The sequence below is a fragment of the Ctenopharyngodon idella genome, chromosome 20 (assembly GCF_019924925.1).
Source record: "Ctenopharyngodon idella isolate HZGC_01 chromosome 20, HZGC01, whole genome shotgun sequence".
NCBI classification, from domain to species: domain Eukaryota; kingdom Metazoa; phylum Chordata; class Actinopteri; order Cypriniformes; family Xenocyprididae; genus Ctenopharyngodon; species Ctenopharyngodon idella.
In genome coordinates this window covers 3393840-3421743 of record NC_067239.1, presented here as the reverse complement: position 1 = coordinate 3421743, position 27904 = coordinate 3393840, and the positions used below count along the sequence as shown (strand labels likewise).

The following is a 27904-nucleotide window of genomic DNA, read 5'->3' as shown; positions in this document are numbered from 1 at the left end:
CTCTTAATCTTTAATCAAAATAACTTTCCCTCCCACTTGCATATCCTTTATGACGTGTTTACTGGCGTGAGGGCGGGACAACCTGTCACTCAAATGACATCACAGCAATAGCAAACCACAACGATTATTTCCTGATTGACTAAATCAAGTCCCGCTCTACATTTGTTTTCTTGTTCTCGAATAGGGAAGAAACGACTATCGCGACTTGATTAGATTCATACTTAACTGAATTAAATAATTTTTTCCTGAATATGGAGCTTCACACATATGATCAAACTGTCATTTATCCATTCTTAAATAATTTTACAGTAATTCTGCTTTTGTGTTACACAGAAAAAACAACAGCAATAACAGATTGTATGACATGAGGCCAAGTAAAAAATGGCAAAATATTTGTCCTTACATTTTGTTCTTTAAGTACTTTTATTTTGGTGGTTAAAATGCATGCACATTCATTCAAATAACTGCTGTTTTCTTGATGTAGGCTGTTTTTAAAATTTGTAGGTGCTCAATTCAGTTCTGCTTCAATTATGTAAGTTAGGTAAAAGGAAACAGAAAAAATACTATTAGTGTGATTGTGTGCTTTTGCATAGATCTACATGTACATAAAGAGTGTTCACTCACGATTCATCATTGTTACTGTTACGGAAATATGCTTCTTAATTAAACCTCTTCAATATTCTAGCTGAACTGTGCTCAGACTTAATGCTTGTATTTCTCTTAAATAAATGTCCAGTGCCGAGTGAATCGTAAACGCTCTTTATTCCATATGCAGTTCAAAGCCTTTGATAATTCCCACTGCTTATTCTGATTCCGCAATTAAACAAAAAGAGTTGATTAACACTGGAAACATGTATCCAACCCTGCCTCAGGGATTAAAACCAAAGTTATGTCAGGAGAAAACATTTCTGCTTTTCTTTTGGAATTGAATACATTTAATTAGAGAAACTACTATGAGTAGAATAAAAATGAACCTTTAAGCAACATGAACTGAATTTGCAATGTGCTTTTCTGTGAATATTCATTTTTGACATCAGCTGAGTGACAGGCATGCTTGCTTTCCTTTCCACTTCCTCCTCCGAGAATACCGCATATAGATAAGTTGCCAATCACGGTAATCGTGTGCTGCCTGCAGCCTCAAGGCCTGATGAATAGAAGATAACTTGACTGTGGGGAGAAAGATTAGGCTGTCATATATATATATTTATGATGGCATAGAACAACTATTAATGTCTATCTCTGTGTCTCTCAGGGCGGACTCTGCGTACGAGGATATGAAACAGCGGTATGGTACTCAGGGCTGCTATCTGCTCAAGATAAACTCCCGGAGCGGTAGCACTGGTGCGGACGAACAGATGCCAGACCCGTGGAGTCAGTACTTACACAAGACCAGCATGCACAACCCTGTGAGTGCCAGTGCCACAACCTCACCACAGGCAATGAACATACAACTCATAAACTTTTGATCGTCATAAATTCTGGTCCACGTTGCAGTGTTATCTGGCCAAGAGCCGAACGTTTTGATGGCGTAAACCAAATGTGACGCATACTTCCTGAAAAGTGAAACCAAAATATTTAGATCGAAGGAACGTTGAGCCGCTTCATTGAGGCTTATTGTATTATGTAGAGTATTATGGTATTATGAGAGAGAGATCGACTAAACGAGTGTATTACCTGCGTCTGATTTAGCATTCATTCTTCAGGTCGATGCCCATAATATTATGTCCATTATAAAAAATCAGTTTGAATGTCCGCTGAGGAAAGCGATATCTTTGTCTTTGATCTTTTTAAAAGATTTCCCATGACCGCGCTAAAACAACTTTCTTGTTTACAACCAGTCCCTTTCAAATTGCTACTGACTCACTCATAAAGACAGTCTTTGCACCATCTAATGGCATAATAATGTAACTTTCACTGAAGTCCATATCACGATCACTAACCCTTTCTCAATACCGAAATACGTTATGTTATTTTTGTAAAATAATATTTGTTGAACAATAATATTTAAATTAACAACAATGGTCAATATAAAACACAATATGAAATAAACACAAGCAAACAATTCAGTCAAACATACAAAGTAGTGCCTGGAGCTCGCATCTGCGAAAGCGTCTAAACAAATTGTAAAATAGGCGCTGTTTATATTTGAGTCATATATTTGAGGTCTAAATAACTTCATTCTCACCTAAAAGAAACTCTTAAAACTACATTCTGTGACACAATAACAGTAGTATGTAAAAAAAACTATGGTGGATTTGCTCGACCGCCATTGCCGCAAACGGAGTGATACAAACGGTGAAACGGTTCGAGTGCTGATACTGGGGGAATATTGCACAGGTCTCAGCCAATCAGATTTGAGAACCAGAATTAACTGTTGAATAAATAATAATATACATTTTTATAGTATTCTTTCACCATAGTCCATAAAATTAGTAATTAAATTTAATGGTATTTTTTTATTATTTTGATTGAATTAAAATTATTATTTTTTTATAATTAAAATTTTTAGTTGTAAATTTCAATAATTTAACATCACATTTACATTACTTTTTTATATATACGTATATTTTTGTTAGCTTTTTAATTTGTTTTTATTTTTAAATGATTTATTCATTTATTATAATTTTACATTTTAATAATGATTTAATTAGCTTTTCATCAGCTTTTATCAAACCCCATTTTATGGGAAACCCTGCTATAATATAATACTTTTATTTGCTATAATTTCCTCCAGTGTTTTATCTCAGTCTTTATTTTTATAAATTCATCAAACAGTGTGGCGAATTATTGGTAAATCTAAGATCTATTTTGATTGCTATGTTAATTGTTTTAAAATATTTAATTTAGAGAGATATCTGATATGAAAAATGTAAAAACGTGTTGGCCTAATGGAATTATTAGTGTTTGACTATATTGGGTTTGAAAATCTGCATTTGATCTGCAAATTAAATGTTCCCCAACCCTGGTGATGTTTAATAGGAGCTGTATGAAGAATCTGCTGTGAATAATGCGGTTGAAAACAACATCGGTGCAGAGGAAGATGGTCTTGATCCTTCAGTTAGAGGTTAGTCCATTCAAATTGAATCCCATTATCAGGGATTTTGGTTATAAACCTCATATTGATGAGAAATGTTGTTCTAATGTTAATTAGATGTTCCACTCGTGTTTGCAGACGGCATCTCAGAGACTCATCCTCTGCAGCTGGACCAGTCCCCTGATGCCGGTTACCCCAGCAACAGCGCCAGTCAGTCTGTAAACAGCGTGGATGTGACGAAACCTCAAAAACAGGCCAGCGTGACCCCTCACACCCCTCCGACCCCTCGTGGAACCTGCCTGACCCTAAATGACCACGACCACATCCGGCAGTTTATCCAGGAGTTCACCTTCAGAGGATTACTGCCACACATCGAGAAAAACATACGCCAGCTAAATGACCAGGTACATAAACACACACAAATTATATGTTAAATATAATTCATCTCAAGTCTCTCTTTTCTTCTCTTTTCAGGTATTTTGTGTACATTTAGACTTTTATTTGAGGGAAATATTAAGTTTGGGGTCTGTAAGATTTTAAATGTTTTTGAAAGAAGTTTCTTATGCTCACTAAAGCTGCATTTATTTGATCAAATAAATAAATACAAAAAGTATTACAATTTAAAATAGCTGTTTTCTAGTTTAATTTATTTTAAAATGTCATGTGATGGAAAAGCTGAATTTTCATCATCATTACTCCAGTCTTCAGTGTCACATGACCCTTCAGAAATCATTCTAATATGCTCAAGAAACATTTATTATTATTATTATTATCAATGTTGAAAACAGTTGTGCTGCCATGATTTTTGATGAATAGAAAGTTTAAAAAGCATTTATTTTGAAATGTAAATCTTTTTAACATTATAAATGTCTTACTGACACATTTGTCACAACAAAACTATCAATTTCTTAAAAAAATCGTATTGACCCAACATTTTAAACTTATGGAAGTATATATATTTTCTTAAAAAAAAAAAAAAAAAAAAAAAAAATTGTAAAATTGTAATATGTTACATTTTATTTTATATAATAATTTTGTAATTTGTTTATTAATTGCTTACCAGGTTTAGAAAAATTATAATTTTGTCACAAAAAAATGTGTTCCTATAAAATATACAGAGCAAAGAAATACAAATAAAAGAAACAACAGAGAAGCTAAACCACATCAGTCTTGTTTAAATTGTACAGTACATGATATATTTATTTTATAACCCCTTATACATTAAAATCACTCAGAAAATCATGTTTTACTTTTGGCTCCAGCATCTTATCATATATTTTCTGTTTACCTCCTTACATTATACTTTTTATAATGAATTCTTGTTGGCTGTATAGTATTACTCTATTGTTTTGTTGTTGATTTATTTTGTGTTTTTGTGTTTTTAATATGCATATCTTGGCTGCATATGTACATAATAAAGCAGTTTTCATACTTTCAAAATAAACTTCATCTACAAGGCTTCAATTACCCAATAGTACAAGCCGAGGATCCATTAATATTTATTTCCTTAAAGAGATAGTTCACCCAAAAATGAAAATTTGATGTTTATTTGCTTACCCCCAGGGCATCCAAGATGTAGGTGACTTTGTTTCTTCAGTAGAACACAAATGATGATTTTTAACTCCAACCGTTGCGGTCTGTCAGTCGTATAATGCTTGTCAATGGTAACTCCATCTATAAGAGTCGAAAAAACATGCGCAGACAAATCCAAATTAAACCCTGCGGCTCGTGATGACACATTGATGTCCTAAGACATGAAACGATCGGTTTGTGCGAGAAACCGAACAGTATTTATATCATTTTTTTACCTCTAAAACACCACTATGTCCAACTGCCTTGCGCATCCGGTTGGTGAGGTCTGAACGCGTTCTGATGATGGAAGTGATGTCTCGCGCTTATACTTCAATGAGTGCGAGACATCACTTCCGTCATCAGAATGCGTTCAGACCTCACACACTGGCTTTATTACATCTTGGATGCCCTGGGGGTAAACAGATAAACATCAAATTTTCATTTTTGGGTGAACTATGCCTTTAACTTTTGACAGTAATGCAAATTTATTGTTCCATTTTTAAAAAAATATATATTTCCAAAAGTTCTGCACAGCTGTTGAAATTTTCTTTCATTGTCTTCATCTTTCTTTATTTCTCATTCTAGCTTGTCTCAAGAAAAGGCCTGAGCCGATCTCTTTTCACCGCCACTAAGAAGTTGTTTGGTGGAGGGAAGGTCCCAGAGAAGAGTATTGCTGAACTAAAGAACACTGCAGGGCTGCTGTAAGTGACCTGAAGTACACATTTAGATGTTTCTGTTGTTCTTTTCTCATCTGAATATTGACCCTTGTGATATCAGCTATCCCTCCGAGGCTCCAGAGCTTCAGATCAGGAAGATGGCTGACCTTTGCTTTTTAGTTCAGCACTATGAGCTGGCCTACAACTGCTACCACACTGCCAAGAAGGACTTCCTCTCCGACCAGGCCATGCTATATGCCGCGGGAGCGCTGGTGAGATGCACACCACAGTCGGAGCGCAGCTGCTGCCCAAAATAAGCTCCACGGACACTGTTTCGGTGGTAATCAGAGTAATACTGTCTGAACATGCCTGGTGTCTCTGTCTCTACAGGAGATGGCTGCTGTCGCTGCCTTTCTGCATAACACGGCAGCCAGGCCGTACCCAGCACACTACATGGACACGGCCATTCAGACCTACAGAGATGGGTGCAAGTAAGAACATGCATTTAAGAGATGGTTCACCCAAAAATGAAAATTACCCCATGATTTAGTCAACCTCAAGCCATCCTAGGTGTATATGACTTTCTTCTCTCAGACGAACACAATCGGAGTTATATTAAATTATATTATATTATGTCCTGGCTCTTTCAAGCTTTATAATGGGAGTGAATAGTGGATGAGATTTTGAAGCCCAAAAAAGTGCATCCATCCATCATAAAAGATATCCACACAGCTCCAGGGGGTTAATAAAGGCCTTCTGAAGTGAAGCGATGGGTTTTTGTAAGAAAAATATCCATGTTTAAAACTTTAAAAAATAAATTAAAAATGCTTCCGGCAGACGACCGTACGTATACTGTGCAAGTCGACTTGCACCAAATGAGTAACCCCTTGACGTGATGTATGACACAGGATATTGGAGTATCGTAAGCTTAGACGCCTCTCGCGTTTCAAACAAACAGGGCTGGGCAACAAACTTAAGCTCCTCTACTCTTATATCGAAATTCTCCGACATTTCTCTTTAAAAAAAGATTGTTTTAGACTTCTAATTCATGACCGGTGTTTTGTTTTGCTCTATCCTCTGTGCTTCCGCGTTCGTCAATACGTAATGCGTTGGGTCAGAGGTTACTCTTTCACTGTAAATCGATGCGTACGGCCATCTGTCAGAAGCTAGTTGTTTTAGTAGGTATAAATATGGATATTTTTCTTACAAAAACCCATCGCTTTACTTCAGAAGGCCCCCTGGAGCTGTGTGGATATCTTTTATGATGGATGGATACACTTTTTTGGGCTTCAAAATCTCATCCTCTATTCACCCCCATTATAAAGCTTGGAAGAGCCAGGATATTATTTAATACAACTCTGATTGTGTTCGTCTAAGAGAAGAAAGTCATATACACTTAGGATGGCTTGAGGGTGAGTGAATCATGGGATAATTTTCATTTTTGGCTGAACTATCCCTTTAATTTGCATTTGTTTTTGTAGCATGTTATTGCTTCATTGAGATATACGTGTGTGTGTGTGTATTTAGTGTTTTAGTTCATTTCGTGACTTGTAAAAGTTTAGAGCTATAATTTTTATTATTATTATTACTATTTTAAATGAATGAATAAATTAATGAACAAAATTAATTTTAGTTTTTGCTTCCTTTTTTAGGCCTGATATCAGTTTATGTGGCTTTTGAAAATTACCTTAGTGTTTTAATGTTTATTTAATATAAATAAATAAATACATGCATGCATTCATTCATGCATACACACATAAATACATAAATAAAATTAATTTTAGTTCTTGCGTTCTTTTGAAGGCCAAAAAATCAGTATTTGTGACTTCTAAAAATTAGTTTAGTCTTTTAATGATTTTTTAAAATTATTATTATTAAATAAATAAAATGTATTTTCGTTCTTGCTTCCATTTTTAGACTGGACATCACTTTATGTGGCTTTTAGAAATTAGGGTGTACTCACACTAGGCACGGTTGCCTTGAACCGAGCCCGAGCGCGATTGTCCCCACTCCCCCGCTGGCCCGCACTCATATTGCACTTAAAGGGTTAGTTCACCCAGAAATGAAAATAATGTAATTTATTACTCACCCTCATGCCGTTCCACACCCGTAAGACCTTCGTTAATCTTCGGAACGCAAATTAAGATATTTCTTTTGAAATCCGATGGCTCCGTGAGGCCTCCATAGGGAGCAATGACATTTCCTCTCTCAAGATCCATTAATGTACTAAAAACATATTTAAATCAGTTAAATCAGATCATTGTTTTTTCAAATGAAATCGGCTACAGGCCGCGGTTTTTGTTAAAAAAAAATCTTAAAGAGGAGTCGATTCCCCTTAATGGAATCGATTCCAACCTTTGGAATCGACTCTCAATTCCCAACGCCTCAGAATCGAGGAATCGATTCTTTTTGGAATCGATTCCCAGCCCTATTCATTATGCTCCGAAGCTTCCTGAAACAGTGTTTTGAAATCGGCCATCACTATATAAGTCTTATAGTATAGTAAGTAATATAAGTTTTTTTGGTGCACCAAAATATTCTCGTCGCTTTATAATATTAATATTGAACCACTGTAGTCACATGAACTGATTTAAATATGTTTTTAGTACATTAATGGATCTTGAGAGAGTAAATGTCATTTCTGGCTATGGAGGCCTCATTGAGCCATTGGATTTCAACAAAAATATCTTAATTTGCATTCCGAAGATTAACGAACGTCTTACTGGTGTGGAACGGCATGAGGGTGAGTAATAAATTACATTATTTTAATTTTTGGGTGAACTAACCCTTTAACATTCTGGGCCGGAGCACGCTTGAGTCATATACGATGCAACTTTCTGAATGGAAGAAAACAGGAAGAAATGCACTTTCGCTAAGATACTGCCTAATATAGGCTATTTATAATTTATGCCGTGCAGCGATTTTCAATAGCACGTATCAGAGGATTATTACGAAGGCAGCTGACGTTAATGGGGGAATTTGCAGCTTTACTTGCAAACTACAATTCCTGTTCATCAATAAAGTGAAAACCAGACCCGTTATAAACCCAAATACACTCGATTTAATTACATGTATTGATAAATGTACTATCAGTAGTAATAAAGATGTTGCCGTCGTAATGATGGCAGTAGTGCACACAAAAGTAGTAACTGTTCTGTGCTCTAGGCACGGTTAGCGCTCACACTGAATGCGAACCACGGTCTGGCCCACCTCTTCTAAGCGGGCCAGGGCCGGCTAAACGAACCGCGCACGGGCAGGGAACGGAGCGATCACACTTGTTAAACGAACCGGGCTTTGGGGGGTCAAACGTGCTCGGGCACGGTTCAGAACGCCTAGTGTGAGTACACCCTTAGTTTAGTGTTTTAATGTTTTTATTAAATAAGTAAAAAAAAAATTTTAAAGCGGTCGTACTTGTTTTCTTTTTTTGTGGGTAATGTCTGTGGCTTTTACATTGTTTAGCATTTTAACGATTTTATTAGTATTTTAAACAAATAAAAAAAAACTAATTTTAGGTGTTGCTTCTGTTTTTAGGCCAGACAGTTTATGTTGCTTAAATACTTGAACGCTTGATTAAAAGGTCTTTTTTTTTTCTTTTCTTTTTTTTCTTCAGTTTTGTTGGAACTCTGTAACATGTTGTTTTTTGTGGTTGTGTCACAGAAACATGCTTTTGGCTGAGCGGTGTTGTCTTTTAAGTGCTGAGATTTTGAAGAGTCAGGCCAAATACTCAGATGCTGCCACACTTCTGATCAAGATGACCAGTGAGGTGAGTTCAAGTCCCTGTTGACACATCTACATCTGAAGACTGTACCAACATTTTTAAGAGTCATATCTTCATCATTATCACCCATTAATCAAGCAACCGGGTTCGCACAAGGTGCTTAAAGTGCTTGAAGTACTTGAAAACACTGAAAACAGCCATATTTATGAAGAGGTACTTAAAAAGTGCTTGAATTATTGAAAGATAATATATATGAAATTAGTGTTTAATTTTCTCAAAAAAACAAACACAAAATTAACACTGCAGCCAGTAGCCTGTAGATATAGAGCCATTTCGCATGGCTATGAGCGTGATATTGCTCATAAATTTCCAAGTATATAATACAGCTTTCATTTTTCAGGTCAATCATATATTCATGGGGGAAAAAATCAGTTTGAATGAGGAAAGTGATATCTTTGTCATAGTATCCTTTCATTGGTTAAGGGGATTTCCCATGGCTGGGACACTTCACTTCACTTCCTCTTTTCCTCTCTGATAGGACTCTGACCTGCGGAGTGCAATCCTATTGGAGCAGGCGGCTCACTGCTTCATTAATATGCGCAGCCCCATGGTGAGGAAGTTTGCCTTCCACATGATACTGGCTGGTCATCGTTTCAGCAAAGCTGGACAGGTATGACTGCAGACGCAAGAAACAAGGTTTAAAATAGCTATTTCTGTAAATAAAGTTTGAAAGTGAGCATTTCTCATTGTAGCAGAAATATCTTGGGGGGGGTCTTTGACAGTGGGTTGCCTTGGAGCCAAAAAGGTTGAAAACCACTGTATTAAATGGATCACGTGTTGAGATAATTGAAATGTAAATTTAAAATCGCATTATTTTTAGTCATAACTTCTTCAAAGTGGATGAAACCTGCTCATCTAAGTTTGCTGCTTATTGCCATGACTAAAACTAAAGCCTACAGGGTCTGAAATGGCACCCATTCTGAAGTAGCCAGAAAGGGCGACTGTGTTTACAGGGTCAGATGAGGTCAGGCTGTCAATTTTCACCTGGAAGCTGATGCTGCTTGAACAGCTGTGAAAGCTACTGGACGTCGCAGTAACATGATGAAGTGCTCACATGGATGTGGGTGTATTCTTTTAATATGTCAGTTCACACTCTCTCTTTCTCTGTTCCAGAAGAGACATGCACTGAGGTGCTACTGCCAGGCTTTGCAGGTGTATAAAGGTAAAGGTTGGTCACTGGCTGAAGATCACATCAACTTCACCATAGGTCGGCAGTCCTTCACTCTGCGGCAGCCGGAAAACGCAGTGGCCGCCTTCCGGCACATTCTCATCAATGACAGCAAACAGTCGGCTGTACAGCAGGCTGCTTTCCTCAGGGAATACCTCTATGTGTTCAAGGTTAGCAACACACACGGGTATCACATTTTGTCAAGATGAAATCAAAATGGACCTTAAAATTAACTATTCATAAAGTTAAAAATGTTAGGATGGTACAAAGCCTCATTCTTGAAAAGAAAACCATAGGTAGAATATAATAATAAGCTAATTATTTTTGTTAAAATATTATAAATATTTGAAAGTTTTTGTCTAGCAAATCAAAGTTATGTAGTGCAGCCAACAAAGCTTAATGATATTTCTGAATTATTAATGAATGATATTTGTACAAAATATTTTTACCTTGGAAATATACTATACTGTTCAAAAGTTTTTAAAGAAAATAACGCTTTTCTTTAGCAAGGATGCATTCAGTTGATCTGATATTAAAGACATTTATAATGTTACAACAGTTTTCTATTTCAAATAAATGTTGCTCTTTTGAACTTTCTATTCATTAGAGAATCCTGGGGAAAAAAACCAGTATAATTTCTGCAAAATTATAAAGCAGCATGACTGTTTTCAACATTGATGATAGTAATGTTTCTTGAGCAGCAAATCATCATATTAGAATGATTTCTGAAGGATCATGTGACACTAAAGATGGAGTAATGATGCTGAAAATTCAGCTTTCTGTCACAGGTGTAAATTACATTTGAAAATATATTCAAATAGAAAACAGTTATTTTAAATTGTAACAACATTTCTCAATATTATTGTTTTTACTTTATTTTTAATCAAAAATATGCTGCCTTGGTGAGCAGAAGAGACTTCTTTCATAAACATCAAACAATCTTTTGAACAGTATTGTATATTCAAACTTTTTTGAAAATAATGATTATTATGTGTACACTCATGTTTTAAGATGTAAGGAAAATATTAAGGCTGTCACGGTTCCTTGATTAAATTCAAATACTCAATTTTAAAAATTGATAACAGCAAAATAGTGGCGCATTTCACGGACGAGAATCCATGAACTGCATTATTAGATTGTTTTCTTAGGCTGCACAATGTATTAAAACCATTTAAAAACCAAACTATGGCATAGTGCTATTGTGAATTCACAAAGGCTACGATTCAATTACATAAATATATGCCCTGCGGGTTTAATATATTTACATGCGTGTAGATCACGTGTGTCTCAGAGCGGCTCCATTCACAGTAGATTTTGCTCCACATGAACTGTTATCATTTACATGCGTGGAGCGCGTCTCAATCTCCATCTCTGCATATGCTGTGAGTTTGGATTGCTTATAACGTTCATCTGGGAACACAATCTGTGCCATTTCATCAGATCGGTAAGGTAAAACATTTATAAACCTACGCCAACACAGGAGAATACATCAATATGTTTCTAAATATGCGAACTGTTCATCAAGATTTCAAAACGAAAGTTTTACCCTCGCTCTGAGTTTGCATGTTTTGATGTCCACATATTCTTGTTCAAGAAATTACAGTGGCTGTACCATTTACATCATAAGGAAGTATCCGAATATCAAAGATTTAAATGTTTGGTTTTGGAGGATTTGATCTGCTGTAAAGTGTAAAAACACCAGGCCGTTGGCGCCCTCTGCAGGCATAATATACATAAAATGATTGTTTCTATTATGTATGTTATATTATGTATTTTAACAGTGTTGTTCTATAAAACCATATGATTACTTGCTTTTGATACTTTATTTGAACCAAAAATTATTGCCTCATTGGTATTACCACCCAAAAATATCCGATTACTTGATTAATCACCAAAATAATCCACCGGTTACTCAATTATGAAAATAATGACAGTTAATTATGTTTTTACTTTTTACCACATGCCATTTTTACTATTTATCCAAACAGAGTCATAAGATAAGAGCAGTTTTCACATTGAACCAGGCTACATTTTCTTGTATTGCTCTCAGAAAGCAGCTAGACTCTGATAGTGTCACATTCAGGCCACTGACCCAGTTTTTTCCCCCACCACAATCAGACTTTAGCCCTGAGTTTAACTGTCTGTGTCTGTGCGAGACGGCTCTTTCGTCATCGTTTGGTTGAGTCCGTCTCATCAGCGCTCTGTCCTTGTGTGGTTCTGGTCTACAAAACTCCATCACCCTCAAGCATTGGGCCTGAATACATAACAAGAGGAAATGACAACATTCTGCTTTGCCTTGTTTCTTAATGGGAGTTTTACGCTGCCAATCTACCATTCCAGGAACAGTTGTGTAAAATACCAGTGTCTCATTTCATTGAAGGCAAAGTTCTCTTTGCTCTTAACTGATACAATATGTGACTTTTTGTTATGAGTTTGCATGATTAAAAGTGAAATGAGACTGGGAATGGGTATTTTAGTATTTAAACACTACTAGTATTTAGTGATTACTATTAGTATTTATATAGTATTTATTAATATTTGAATTTGATTTTTATATTTTCATTTCAATTTTTGTTTTTCATTATTTTATGTGCCTTTTTAATTTAATTTTAAAATTAAATTAATTTAATTTTCTGTGTCTGTGTGTCTCGCACAGACACAGACACAAAAAAAACAGATTCTGTATTAATTGCGTTAAATATTTTTAACACGTTAAACTGAAAAAATTAATCGCATGTGTTAACGTGTTAATTTTCAGCCTTAATTTCTATTTTTTTTATTTTTTTTTTAATAGTTTTTCCATCTAATATTGATATTTTATTTCAGTTTAATTTCAGTTACCGACAATGATTTTAATAGTTTTAGTTAACAGTAACAACGCTGTAATTGGCTGTTACGTTCAAAACATATCCTAGTATAGCGTTATTTATAAACAAAACATCAAGGACAATAACTATAACGTTTTAAGAATTGTTATAATTCTTTGAGAACAGGGACGTCTACACCACAGCTATAACAGTTAAGACACAGAGGAATGATATCATTGAAATCACTTTCAGATTTGATGAATTATAAAAACAATGACGGCCAAACAGAGTCCACCAGACTTTAAAGCAGCAGCCTGCACTTAAAATAAAGAGACATGCTATTATAATTATCTTTATGCTCTTTATTCCTGCTGTCAATGGGCCTTAATACTGATCATTTGATGTAAAATATTTACTGTGCAGAAGCAATGCAGGATCACATGACCTTTGTTGGCCAATCAGAAGGCATCCATTGAAGGGATGGTACTCAGTGGATGCCTGAGTACAACTTGTAGGTGAAAAGAAGTGAAAATGATGTTGATATTTATGAGCCTTTGACCTTTTGCCCTCAGAGCATGAGTCAGTTGACCGGTGAGAGCTCCCTCCCGCAGCTGCCCCTGCCCTGTCTGCACAGCTCACAAACACGCGTCTTCTTCGGCCATGAACGTAGACTCGCTGAAGGTAAGCACCCTCTGTGTGTCTCACACATTCACAGAAAGGGACAGTTCATCAGAAAATAAAAAAGTATGTTTTAAATAATGTATATAAATAAATAAAAAAGTATATATTTATTTGCCCTCATGTTGTTACAAACCGTTATCAGGGATTAAAGTTCTCCATCACTATGACAAATTTCCATCAGTTGGAGTGCAGAGAGGCCATGTTTGAGATCTAAGATGTTTTTTTTTTCGCATTGTTTTTTTGCACCTTTGAGCATTACAGCCAATCATATGCACTTCTATTGAGTGTGCTGAGCATCCCGTTATAGAAGAATTATGCACTCTTGAGAAATCTCTGTGAGTGCTGATACAATGTAAGTAAGAGATTAATTTTGCAGTGTAGGCGGCTTCGTTGATTATAATGGGAGATTTTGTGAGCGTGCGGGACTTGATGAATAGCGTAACATTTACTAACACAGACTATATTGGAAGTATATATAAAGAGTTCCATTGCAAAAACCTTTAAGTCCGTCTGACATGTTTTCTTTTAAATGAGCATTTTTTTTACCAGGCTCCTATGTTTAGGTTCAGTAATTTCACTTTAATGGCAATGAAAAGGTTGTTAGTCAGTTATTGCAATGCCTTATTTTCAAAAATGTCACGTCAATTCAAAATTTAACTTTTTTTTTTGCAAAAACCTCCAAGTCCACCTCTTCAGACAACGAGACATCGTAAAACGTCTGTTTCTGTGAGTTTTACAGCAGAAAAAGGAACACTGTTGTGTTCACTTGCTACTTGTGAAATCCTGTCATTGCCACTGTAACGATGGACAAAACATGATGATAACTTGCAGCTCGTCAATTGAAAGCCGGTTCATACGCACACTGTCATTCGTCTTGAAATCATATGATTTGATTCGCGTCTTTCCGATTGGTTCTTCTGTGGACTTACAGGCTTTTGCTGACAAAGGGAAATGGCGTTTAGTGGTTTCTGCAAACAAACTGGTATTTCTGAATGGGCTGATTTAGCAGATTTAGCAGATTTGAAGTGAAAGTATTTGATGAACATATAGCTACTTATGTGCGGAGAGCATTTGCTCAATATCATTATCGCATTTTCGACGAAGGTGGCGTTTAGCGGCTTTTGCATCCGAATTTTTATATATATATATAAGAGTTCAGATACCATTTTCGGTTATCCAGGAGTGACGCGCTGCCAAGATGGCGACGGCCGGCTCTGCCCACTTTGGGCTTCAAAAATGCTCTTCAGAAAACTACAGGTGATGTCACAGACACTACGTCCATTGTTTTATACAGTCTATGGTAAATACCAACACTTCGTGCTCAAACGTCATATCTAGAACTGATGCTATCCTCACGTGCTATCTGAATTATCATAAACGAGTTTCCTAGTTAAAAATTGCAAATGAGTGCCCTTTGTGACATTTTTGGTGCTTGAGATTGTCTTGTTTTTTTGTTGCCTGTATTCCGGAGCATGAGTTCTTGAAACTCCGCCCTCTTCTGGAAAGGGGGCCGGGAGCAACAGCTCATTTGCATTTAAAGGGACACACTCAAAAACGGCGCATTTTTGCTCACCCCCAAAAAGTGCTGTAATTAATGTTTTTTTGGGTTATTTTGAGCTAAAACTTCACATACACAGACACTTATTTTACATTTTGTAAAAATCTTCTTGTTTTAAATTGTAATAATATTTCACAATATTACTGTATTTTAAATCAAATAAATGCCTTGGTATTTAGCATTAGACTTCTTTCAAAAACATTTAAATCATCTTACTGTCCACAAACTTTTGAACGGTAGTGTATATTCAAAGCATTTCTGTATAAAAGAAAAGTAATTTTAGTCATTATTCACACAAAAAGCAATCGTATTCCCTTAGAAAGTGAACTGAATAGTGACGTAATTGACTGTTCCTGCACATGAATAAACATAGCACAGCACAACTGTTACGGATGACATATTTTAACATCCAAATTAAGTTGTGATGACCTTTCTCTCATCATGCCCACAGTGAAATGAAGATGAACACAGCACCATTTATGTACTCAGATTAAAAAAAAAAAAAAGTAATTTCCAGTGAAAACTTCAAATGAGACTCAAAAGAGATGAGCAGTGCTGAGGAGCTGCCCCTCACTTCACAGAATAAATTACATTTAAAATAAGAGAAAGAACACGGACTACTACATTCGATATCTGCAACGAGCTCTGCTTCAATTAAAGAGAAGCAAACAAAAAGACTCAGGAATATCACGGAACTCGCATGTAAAAAAAAAAAAAAAAAAAAAAACAGGGAATTGAATGTTGGAGTGAAGAGAACAGGCCCGAGGAGGTGTGAAAACCTTTTTAATTAAAGTCTTTGCCCGGATCTCACACTGAAGGGGGAGCAGGGAGTTGGGGGATGGGGGTGTAGTGATGTGATGTGTGTTGAATGATAAATAAACGTACCTGTTGTCTGTTCCAGTGCTTCGCTTGCCTTAGGCTCTGAATCCCAAATGTCCTCTGAGACACCAGCTGATTGGACATAAGGCAGCTCTGTTGAGTTTATATATTCTTAATTCACAAATATTCCTTTTTCACTACCATTATTTGTCACTCATATTTGTAAGGATAGAAGAAATGTGTGAGGAAACCTCATTTTCCATATTCTCTGAAATGATCCAAAGAGTGTCTTGAGCTTCAGTGAAAGAAGAACATCTGTTCGTCTGTAAAGTGTCACATGATCAATGTCACAAATGTAATTATTTGATTAGGAGACTATAAAATGAATAAAAGAATGAAAGAAACATTTAAGATTCCTCACTATTTATGTCATACTGTAAATGTTGCTTTGTTTTCAATCCTAAAGCATTCTGCTTATTTCTGAGTTTTGAATCCTAGATTTTTAGTGTTGATCTCAGACATTTGGACCACACAGTGTGTTCAACAGTAGAATACAATTTAAAATAAGTGTTTTCTTTTTTAATTTATTTTAAAATGTAATTTATTTCTGAAATCATTGTAATGTGCTGTTTTGATGCTCAAGAAACATTTCTTATTATCATAAATGTTGAAAACAGGTTTTTTTTTTTTTTTTTTGCGGAAACCGTGATACTTTTTTTTTTTTTTTTTTTCAGGATTCTTTGATCAAAATTCAAAAGAACCGCATTTATTTGAAATAGAAATCTTTTCTAACAATGTAAACAGTCTTCTGTCACTTTTGATTAATTTGATGCATTCTTGCTTAAAAAAAAAGACATTTTTTTTTTCAGAAAAATCCTACTGACTATTAAAGGCACAATATGTAAGATTTTTGGATTAAAATATCCAAAAACCACTAGAACAGTGTTATAAATTTTGTTGACTTGAGTACTTACATTATCCCAAATGTTTTCAAAAATGTTTATTTCCAGAGAAATAAGCAATTTTAACCAGGACATGGACCGTGTCCGTGCGTCGCCTATCAATGACATCATACCCACGTTACCCTCGGTTTCCGGTTTTATTTTGTAGAAACCATGGAAATACCAATATATTATGTGTTTTATTAGACAGGTGAGCAACTGTTTGAATGCATTTATAGACATAAAACTAATCATTGTTATATAGCTCAACAATTTTGGTCTTATTGTTTGAATCTCGTTTTCTTGATTTTCCGCGAGTACCATGTTTTTATGCCTCTATTTTGAAAAACACTATTTTGTCAATTGGCTAACATGGCATAATCAGATGCAGCTTTATTTTTAGTAGCAGTAATACAGCATTCTCTCCATCATACAATATGTTTTAAAATTAATTGCATGCCATTTATCAACACAAGCCATCCAGCATTTATTAATATGATATTCTAAAATCGATCTAGCTTACTGCAGTGTGCAACAAATGTCTCATAGCAGCTTTCGAGCGAACACACAGAGTAATGTTATAACATCATTTTCCACACACTCAAATGTATCTAATATGATAAACAGAGCTGCATAACATACGCACATACACTTGACTGGAAGAAGCGGAAGCGGCGGCTGTGGCATAATAAAAGTCCCGCTGCTCTCGAGACATGTCGCGCTCGTCTCTCATTTGCAATCGCTCGAGTGGTTTCTCCTGCTCTGCTTCATACTACAGTAACGTAAATAATATCATCCATGAACATAATTTCTACCCGAATCCCATCAGATTTTCACCAGCTGTGAGGTAAAGACAGCACCTCCCATGATTCTGCGCTCAATCTCGGCTTCAAGCTACGCCTTTGTTTTAAATAGGCGACCTCTAGAGGCGAAAAACTACATATTGTGCCTTTAATAAATTTCATCGAGATATTTTAAACGCTTTTTTTCTTGTATAATTATACATGCAGATAACATGGAATAATTTTTTATGAATACATACTTATTTTTATAATTAGTTAGTGAATGCAAAATAGTAATTAATGATGGCCAGTGACCGCTATTAAAATATAAAGTTTTATTTACACATCCATACCAATTTGAACTTAAATTCTAGATATTTATGCCCATATTATTTGTCTCACCTGTATGTAATCAGTTGCATTTTGTAATCTCTGACTTGTTTTTCAACAGGCGAGAAACAGGCCGCAACACATGTCACTTTGGATCAGGAGTTTGACCGCGATCTTTCCCAACTGTGGAGAGAGTTGGAGGAGCAGGTCGTCGCCGTGGCGAACAGAGGGACGGTGCCCATCACCTTCCAGCCCTCCCAGTGCTTCTTAAACAGCCAGACAGACAACCTCAGATACCCCCTCGCTGTGGTAGAGGGTATGTTTTCCCTCCTCCACTTGCTTTTTAAGCATTTTTATTTGTGCTATATATTTGGTCTTTTGGATTTTCATTTTTAAGACACTTCCATTCCTTTGATTGCTCCGTTAACTCTTGGTTTCTGTTGAGGTTTTGAAGCACTTAAGGGGCCTTGTGATTGCTTTTGATGCCTTCCGGGGCTTCGTTTTTGGTTTATTAGTCAATTTTTAATTGGACTGGGATCCATTATTCACCATTTGCTTTCCTCTTTATTTCATTAAGATCTGTAGAAACTGACTGTGAGAGCTAATGAAGCGCAGAGACCCTTTCCTGGATTTGACCCGGTTTGCCTCGTCAGTGGAATATTCAGTAGTGCAAGTGAAACTAGTATTGATCATAGAAATGAATTAGTTATCATAATGGATGAACATTCACCTCTCAACACCCCACAGCAAGGGGAGGAGTGTAGAGGAACAGGAAGAACCTGCAAACAACCTTTGGTGACCTTGCCATGTTCCTACTTATTTTTATTCCTTTATTAGCAAATATTTCAGCAGCAAAGCACATCAAAGGAAACATACTATTTGTAAATATGACGATTCCAGAGTTTTTATGTGAGATCAAGTAGTTATTTGGTTGTTGCATAGGTTTGACCCTTCTCTGCCTTTTTCTGACGAGGTTTAGACAAGGAAGTCTATGATACCTGGAGAAAGCTATATGGTAGCATTCCTGTTCATTTCAATGGTTGGTGCAGGTTCTCTCAAATGTACCTGATCTTTGCTCATGGAAACAACAGATATTATGTTTGAGCCAATCAGACAAGCTGTAAATGTGAGTAATAAAAATAGAGCTGCAGGCAAATTGTCTTGACAGCACTGAATGGCACCTCAAGAATGTGCTCAGTCCTTCAGTAATGATGTCAAAAAGACAGGCGACAAGGAAAAATATAAGCCGTTTCATTCTTTTAAATGCTCAGTAAAAATGTTTGCTTGTTGACAAAAAAATCTGATATAATACAGGGCTTAAATCAGTTAAAATTGTTTAACTATTTAAGTGCACACTTTTCTGTAATTTAATCAGGCTTAATTGCACCTAAAATAAAAACTAAAACTAAAAATATTTTAAATCATATTTGTTTAACCAAGAATTAGAAGTGCCAATATTGATAATATTACCACTATTACATAGATTTGTTTGTTTGTTTTAGTTTTTGAGGATATAATGAGTAACTAATAGCCATGTATCATTCAAAAGTTTAGGGTCAAATTTTTTTAAAGAAATTAATACTTTTATTCAGCAATGACAGATGAAATTAATCAAAAGTGACAGACATTTGTAATGTTACAAAAGATTTCTATTTCAAATAAGAAATAATCAGAAATGTTTCTTGAGCATCAAATCAGCATATTAGATTGATTTCTGAAGGATCATGTGAAACTGAAGACTGTATTAATGATGACGAAAACATCAGCTTTGATCACAGGAATAAATTACATTTTAGATATATTAAAATGGAAAACTGTTATTTTACTATTTTACTGTATTTTGGTCAAGTAATTGCAGCCTTTGTATGCATTTGAGATTTAAAAAAAAATGTAAATCTAGCTGAACCCAAACTTTTGAATGGTAGTGTATATTTGAAAGTCATAATTAAGGCCTAAACTACAAATGGTCAGATTTTTGTGGGTTTTTTTTTTTTTTTTTTGTATTTATTAACAAACATTACAGAACATTAGGGCTGAAACCAATGATTATTTTGATAATCGATTAATCTGTCTATTATTTTTTCTTCTTGTTATTATTTTTTAATGTATTTGAATGTATATTTTTTTTTATGTATTTTAATCAGAATTATTGTGCTCCATCTGTTTGACACACATGCGCCCACCGGCGCTCATTCGTTGAAGTCTGTTTAACAAGACGCTTGTTAGAATATGCAAAATGAAAATACTCGCGGGACTTTCTAACATTTACAGATAAGGATATAACCATAAAACGTAAGTTATGCATTCAGGTAAACACGTGTCAGAGACATTAAGCTGCACACGTGTCGGTCAAAGCATAAATGCGTAAACTTGTTTGAAGGGCTTATAAATATAAAGCATTCTCATGTTTCGGACAACTTGAATCATGTACCTTTCCCGCAGCAACTCACTCTGTGTCCTCTGCTATTTTTCATATGTGTTTTGTCCATAGAAATGTGTTATTCACTACTGTAAAGTGACGTCAATTATTTTCATTATCGATAATAATCGATTTTATCGATTAGTTGTTGCAGCCCTACAGAACATGGTATTTTAACAACAAGTAAATATGACAATTGTCACAAGCTTTAATAAATATTATGTATATTTGTGTATATAAACATATATTTTTGTGACGTATCAAGCTTCAGGATACTTGAGCCTTTTGCATTTGCCTTTCACTGTATCAGCTCACCTGGTACATCCTCAGATCCTGAGTCATGTATTGTTCTCCTTCTGTCATGTCGTTTGCTATTAATACATTGACTTCTTTCTAATTTTGCATCACAGAACCCATCATTGTGGAGGTGGTTTTCCGTAACCCCTTGAAGGTTCCCTTGGCTCTGTCGGCTCTGTCTCTGCTGTGGAAGTTTACTCTGAAAGACTTCTCAGACCCTCAGGGAGGCAAAACTGGAGAAACCATCACCAATGAGAAAGAGGCAGTGTCTTTGAAAGAAGTAAGACTGTTAATTGTCTCTCGGTTCATCGTGCCTGAGGCATCCAGCTTTGAGTTTCTCATCAGTTTGATTAACTTCTGTGCATTTGAATCCGTTCCAGACCACGGCCCTCAATGACATCATTGATACGCAAGTCATTCCAGAGTTCACCATAAGTCCAGAGGAGACCAAAGTGGTTCGAGCACCTTTTCCTCTTCTCTCTCCCTTTCTAGTCTCTCTTTTTTCACATTGCTTTAACTGAATTGGCTGTCTCTCTCTTCCACTTTCCCAGGCTCGTTTGAAGCTGCTTCCTCGTAAGACAGGAGAGTTGCATGTTCTTGGTGTGGTGTACAACCTGGACACTGGAGAAGTGGGCAACAGTGAAGGTGTAACACAAATGCACATTCTTCGACACGCGTGTAAACACTGAAACCATCAGTGAATGGGATTTATGTGATGTAACACTAACTGTAGATGTGGTCGGATTGTGCTGCAGGCTCACCGGCCGGTGATCTGATGTGTGTGCGTGGACAGCAGAATCTGGAGATCCAGGGGCCCAGACTCAATGTGACCAAAGAAGAAAAGACTTCCGTCAGATATGGATCAGACCGCCGCCTGGACCCCATTATCACCCCTCCGATGCCCTTACTGGAGGTGTGTTTGAGTCAATCAAAGTTTGACCTTAAAGGAATCACCCAAAAATGAAAATTCTGTCATTAATTTCTCACCCTCATATTGTTCCAAACCCATAAGACTTTTGTTCATCTTTGGTACACGAAGATCTTTTTTGATGAAATCTGAGAGCTTTCTGTCCCTCCATAGACAGCTACACAACTTGATCTTTGACACTTCATAAAGTTCATAAAGAGATCGTAAAACTAATCCATATGAATTGAGTGGTTTAGTCCTAATTTTCTGAAGAGACTTGATCGTATATGTGACCCGAAGATGAACGAAAATATTACGGGTTTGGAACGACATGAGGGTTAGTAATTAATGACAGAATTTTCATTTTGGGGTGTACTAACCCTTTAAAGTGCCCCAATATATATTGTCTCCTACAATAGGTTTACATGCATCCAAGGTAAAAAACACTTGAATTTTGTAGGGCTGTCCACGACTAAAGATTTTTCTATTCAACTAGTAGACGTTAATTTAAGCGATTAATCAACTAATCGCACATGTATATTAATAAACCATGTAATTCACAATAATGAGCCTAATCAGCACTCACATAAAGCTTGCCACAGTGCACCGGCAAAAGTAATGATTATGAATGTATCGTGAAAAAACAGCAAGGAGACTGTCTCAACATTTTAGTAATTTATTGCTAATGTTTTCTTTGTTTTCGGCTGCAGAGATTAAGTCAACAATGCTGACTCGTCATCTGTGTAGTAGTGGGCTCGCCTATATGCACATTTCATACAGATTGCATAATCTGAGAATATTGATTTTCCATTTGAATTGGTTGACAATCACTTGACATTTCAAGCTTTCTATAGAAATAATTCTGTGAGGCAAGTATACACTGAGTTTTGTTTTATTTTTTTGACGTTCACAGAGACTGAAACGGCAGAAAGCGCATCCTGTTTGTTTTCACTATTTTAAAAAGGCACAACGTTTTCTTGTTATTGTGAGTTTACACAAATAAAAGACCTTTTACAGTTTTGAATGATGTATTTACTCTTATCTGTATGCTCAAAAATGACGGAGTATTTTAATTTTTTTCCGCTGTTATCAGGAAAAAATGCTAGTGATTGCGCCAGCACATCCATGTCATGCGGTAAAGTGCGCTATACTTCAGCTTCCACACTCTGCACAAACCTAATAATAGCACACATTTATCTAGGATAACGTTGCTACTACTTACATGTTTCAAATGATAAGCCATATTTTAGGTCGATGGAAGATAGGCGAATGTTTGGATTTCCTGTCCGAAATACTTTAATTACCACAAGGACCCGCCGCTAGCGATCTGTCCTTCATGGACTGCGTGACTTCGCCACAAAGTTGTTTTTTTTTTTTTACTAATAAAATTAAAAACTAATAACATTCTTGGTTGACTAAGCCTCTTCTAGTCGACTAATGATTAGTGGAGTATTAGGGGGCAGCCCTAGAATTTTCTCGTAATATACAATCCACAGCCACTTTATTAGCAACACCTTGCTCTAGTAGCTGGTTGGACCACTATTGCCTTCAGAACTGCCTTAATTCTTTGTGGCATAGATTCAACAAGGTGCTGGAAAAATTCCTGAGAGATTTCAGTCTTTATTGACATGATAGCATCACACAGCTTCTAAAGATTTGTCGGCTACACATCCATGATGCGAATCTCCCATTCCAGCTCATCCCTAATGGATTGAGATCTGGTGACTGTGTTGGTCATTTATAGTGAACTCCTTGACATGTTCAAGAAACCAGTTTGAGGTGATTTGAGCTTTGTGACATGGTGTATTATCCTGCTGGAAGTAGCCATCAGAAGATGGACACACTGTGGTCATAAAGGGATGGACATGGTCGGCAACAATACTCGGGTAGGCTGTGGTGTTTAAATTATGCTAGATTGGTACTAAGGCACCCAAGGTGTGCCAAGAAAATATCCCTCACACCATTACACACCCACCAGCAGCCTTAACTACTGATACAAGGCAGGATGGATCCATGCTTTCATGTTGTTTACACCAAATTCTGACCCTCCATCTAAATGTCACAGCAGAAATCGAGACTCATCAGACCAGGCAATTTTTCCAGTCTTCTATTGCATAGGCGTAGCTTGATATTTGAGTTGGGGGTGCCAGACTCGCCTGTGGAAAATTAATAGAAATGACGATTCTTTCTGAAGAAATATGAAGTGAACATGTGGGAATACAAAAATATTTCTCCAAATGTCACAAATAAATGGCAGGAGGCGCGATTATGTATGTGTGTCGTTATTTGATTCAAAATAAAATAAACCCGTTTGATTCAGTGTTATGGTTTTAACGAAAACTGAAACTAATTAAAAACATTGCATTAGCTAAAATAAAATAACATAACCAGGTAGTTATGATAACCATATGAATAACCAGGTTATGATAAGCTTTGAATGTTGGATTAAAAAAAAAACTATAATGAAAACCTTTAAAACTAACTGGAATAAAAATTAAAATGCACCAAATTAAGTTTTCAAATTTTTCATTTTCGTTTCATTTTGCAAACGAGACTCCAGAAAATGTTATATCAAGGGTGACCGTATGAACCCTTTTTTGCGCTTTTTAACAATCAAACGAGTGAGCTGAGTTTCAGGGTACACCTAGAGCTTCTAATATAACAACTTCTGTTTTATAAGTTAATTTGTATATATGTATGTGTCAACATACAAATGATATATTTATATATTTTTTTTATTCATTAGCTATATTTGAAACTTACAACCTTTACTGTCATAATCACTCACAATCTCTGTTTGTTACCAAATGCTTTAATGATTATGGATTTCATTTTTTGTAACTGTAACACATTGTAAAATGTAATGATTGAGGACCATTATTTGTATTTTTTTTATTATTTAAGTACTATAACATTGCATGTATTTATCATAAACAGTGGTCAAATATTGAAGCGTACTAAATCCTTCTAATGAATTACACTTTGTTAAGATTTAATAATATTGATTAAATGCCTGACCCACTACACCTCAGAGGGAAAAAAAATCCATAGAAAACAAAAAAGGTATACTGGTAATTTTCTGCCAGGACATCCGTTCATTTTATGGAAATGTCCTTCACTCCTAAAACAAAACACAACACAACTTCACAATGAAATGGCTAATTCAAAATACGGGTAAACACCTGTGAAAAATCGACTTTTTAAAGAACAGTTTTTGACGAGCCATTTAGCATAGGCTAAAGGAAATTTCATTTGCTATGACAGCCAAAATGCAGATTCATCACGTGTCAACTTCATAAGCAAACGAGATTGGGGAAACGGTTAGTACTGTAAGTTTAATTGGATCTCTTCTGCATACCTCTGTTGTAACAAGTTGTTATTTGAGTTACTGTTGCCTTTCTACCAGCTGGAATGAGTCTGGCCATTCTCCTCTGACTCTGACATCAGCAGGGCATTGTTGCCCACAGAACTTACACTCAACTTATTCTCTCTTTTTCGGACAATACTCTGTAAACCCCGGAGATGGTTGTGCATGAAAATCCCAGTAGATCAGCAGTTTCTGAAATACTCAGACCAGCCCGTATGGCACCAACAACCATGCCACGTTCAGAGTCATTTAAATCACCTTTCCTCCCCATTCTGATGTTCAGTTTGCACTTCAGCAGATCATCTTAACCATGTCTACATGCCTAAATGCACTGACTTGCTGCCATGTGATTGCTTCCTCAGCGCTTGTATACACAGTGATATGAACGGTAGTGATGGTATCTGTTTTACTCTATATATACTGAAAGTGGTGGTTCTTGGTGAGAACAAGCTACATGTGGACCAGACTTTATGCAAGGAATCAGTTCTTTGTTAGACAAACCATGTAATCACTATTTCTCTTTTCCCCCCAGGTGTTTTTCATTAACTTCCCTACTGGTTTATTGTGTGGCGAGATCCGAAAAGCATGGGTGGAGTTTGTGAACGTGAGTGCGGTCCCTCTCACTGGTCTTCGGGTGGCATCCACACACCCAGAGTTCTTCACGTTCGGGAGTGCCACCTCTGACCTTACCCCAGTGACCCCCACAGCAGCAGAGCACTGCTCCGCCTACAAGACTGTGTCCATGCCCCCGTCAGCGGCCACTGTGACGCTCGTGTCACCAGCAGTGTTCGGGGTCACCAGCGGTGACCGGCCGGTGGTGGCAGAGATTCCCCTGTCACAAGGTGTGTTGGGACCAGGGGAGGCGTTACAGATCCCACTGTGGCTCAGGGGGCCTGACCGAGAGGGTGTCCATGAAATCAACTTCCTGTTTTACTATGAGAGTATAGAGAAGACTGCCAAACTCAGGTACATGGCTATTTACACATTTACTAATAATGGACAATAAAAAGAACTACACTGGGTTTGTTTGTTTGAGAAGGTTTCCTCAGGCAAGTGCAGCTTTTTTGGCTGTATTCTATGGAAGCTCGTTTCCGCCACTAAATAAAAAAATAAAAAAGGTGATTGTGACTTTTTATCTCACAACTGCGAGTTATAAAGTCAGAATTACATGATATAAACTCGATTGCGTCTTATAAAGTCAGAATTGCGAGATATAAATCCGACATAAGTCCGATTGTGAGGGGGAAAAAAGACTGACGTTTTTTCTTAGAATTACAAGTTGATAATTCTGACTTTTTAATGACAACTGTGAGTTTATATCATGCAATTCTGACTTTATATCTCGCAAGTTTATATGAATACATAACCACAACTAAGACTTCACATGGTGGAAGTAGTAGCAGCAGCCTGCATTTATTTATTTGAACTTAAGTGTACTTACAGATTAAGTACTTAAAAAAGAGGGGTTTTTTTGCAATATAGACAAAGGTTAATGTTATATTTAAGTGTCTGATAACTAGTATGCAGAAGCAATTTTTAATTAAATTTTTTAATAATTAGACTACAATAATACAAACATGCATTATGAATATTTTAAAGGGTTAGTTCACCCAAAAATGAAAATAATGTAATTTCTTTTTACATAATGTACTCACCCTCATGCCGTTCCACACCCGTAAGACCTTCGTTAATCTTCGGAACACAAATTAAGATATTTTTGTTGAAATCCGATGGCACAGTGAGGCCTCCATAGCCAGCAATGACATTTCCTCTCTCAAGATCCATTAATGTACTAAAAACATATTTAAATCAGTTCATGTGAGTACAGTGGTTCGATATTAATATTATAAAGCGACGAGAATATTTTTGGTGCACCAAAAAAACAAAATAACGACTTATATAGTGATGGCCGATTTCAAAACACTGCTTCAGGAAGCTTCGGAGCATTTCAAATCAGCGGTTCAGAGCGCCAAAGTCACGTGATTTCAGCAGTTTGGCGGTTTGACACGTGATCCGAATCATGATTCGACACGCCGATTCATAACGCTCCAAAGCTTCCTGAAGCAGTGTTTTGAAATCGGCCATCACTATATAAGTTGTTATTTTGTTTTTTTTGGTGCACCAAAAATATTCTCGTCGCGTTATAATATTAATATTAAACCACTATACTCACATGAACTGATTTAAATATGTTTTTAGTACATTAATGGATCTTGAGAGAGGAAATGTCATTGCTGGCTATGGAGGCCTCACTGTGCCATCGGATTTCAACAAAAATATCTTAATTTGTGTTCCGAAGATTAACGAAGGTCTTACGGGTGTGGAACGGCATGAGGGTGAGTAATAAATGACAGAATTTTCATTTTTGGGTGAACTAACCCTTTAATTACTAAAACTGTTAGAAGTGTTTGAAAATATTACATTTTATTTATTGTTAAACAATACAAAGTTATGATCATTAATAATAATATTACAGTAATGTTTTACTATTTTTAAATAGAAATAATAGTAATATTAGTAACAATATTACTATATATATGTAATAGTTATAAATTTATGTTTCTAGAGGTGTTTTGATCACTTGACAGTGAATTGCTGTAATGTAAAAAGTATATAAAAGTACTTTATGGTTAAGTTAAACAAACAATACATTCCGTAAGTAAGCTACTTTGCCTGTGGATACCGTTGTTTCTAGTTAAAAGGATGCTATTTTTTAGAGACCCACAAAATGACAGCATTTATGGGTATTGACAAACTGATAACCAAGTAGAAATTTGTAAATATTGGT

The 27904-nt window shown here is 36.1% G+C and overlaps 1 protein-coding gene across 6 annotated transcripts in view; it reads left to right on the top strand.

Moving 5' to 3' along the window:
• trappc8 (trafficking protein particle complex subunit 8) overlaps positions 1-27904 on the top strand; it is a 67695-nt gene that overhangs the window by 17553 nt on the left and 22238 nt on the right. For 4 of the 6 annotated variants that reach the window (XM_051874791.1, XM_051874793.1, XM_051874790.1 and 1 more), the window contains 17 exons: positions 1253-1406; positions 2980-3064; positions 3173-3438; positions 5192-5307; positions 5384-5534; positions 5653-5753; positions 8920-9025; positions 9381-9424; positions 9521-9650; positions 10154-10378; positions 13588-13696; positions 18248-18442; positions 20956-21122; positions 21223-21297; positions 21394-21487; positions 21598-21755; positions 25649-26082. In XM_051874791.1, the coding sequence (XP_051730751.1) occupies positions 1253-1406; positions 2980-3064; positions 3173-3438; positions 5192-5307; positions 5384-5534; positions 5653-5753; positions 8920-9025; positions 9381-9424; positions 9521-9650; positions 10154-10378; positions 13588-13696; positions 18248-18442; positions 20956-21122; positions 21223-21297; positions 21394-21487; positions 21598-21755; positions 25649-26082 (2610 nt within the window). Of the gene's footprint in view, positions 1-1252; positions 1407-2979; positions 3065-3172; positions 3439-5191; positions 5308-5383; positions 5535-5652; positions 5754-8919; positions 9026-9380; positions 9425-9518; positions 9651-10153; positions 10379-13587; positions 13697-18247; positions 18443-20955; positions 21123-21222; positions 21298-21393; positions 21488-21597; positions 21756-25648; positions 26083-27904 lie in introns of all 6 variants that reach the window. The other 2 variants (XM_051874795.1, XM_051874792.1) reach the window with 1 other exon arrangement.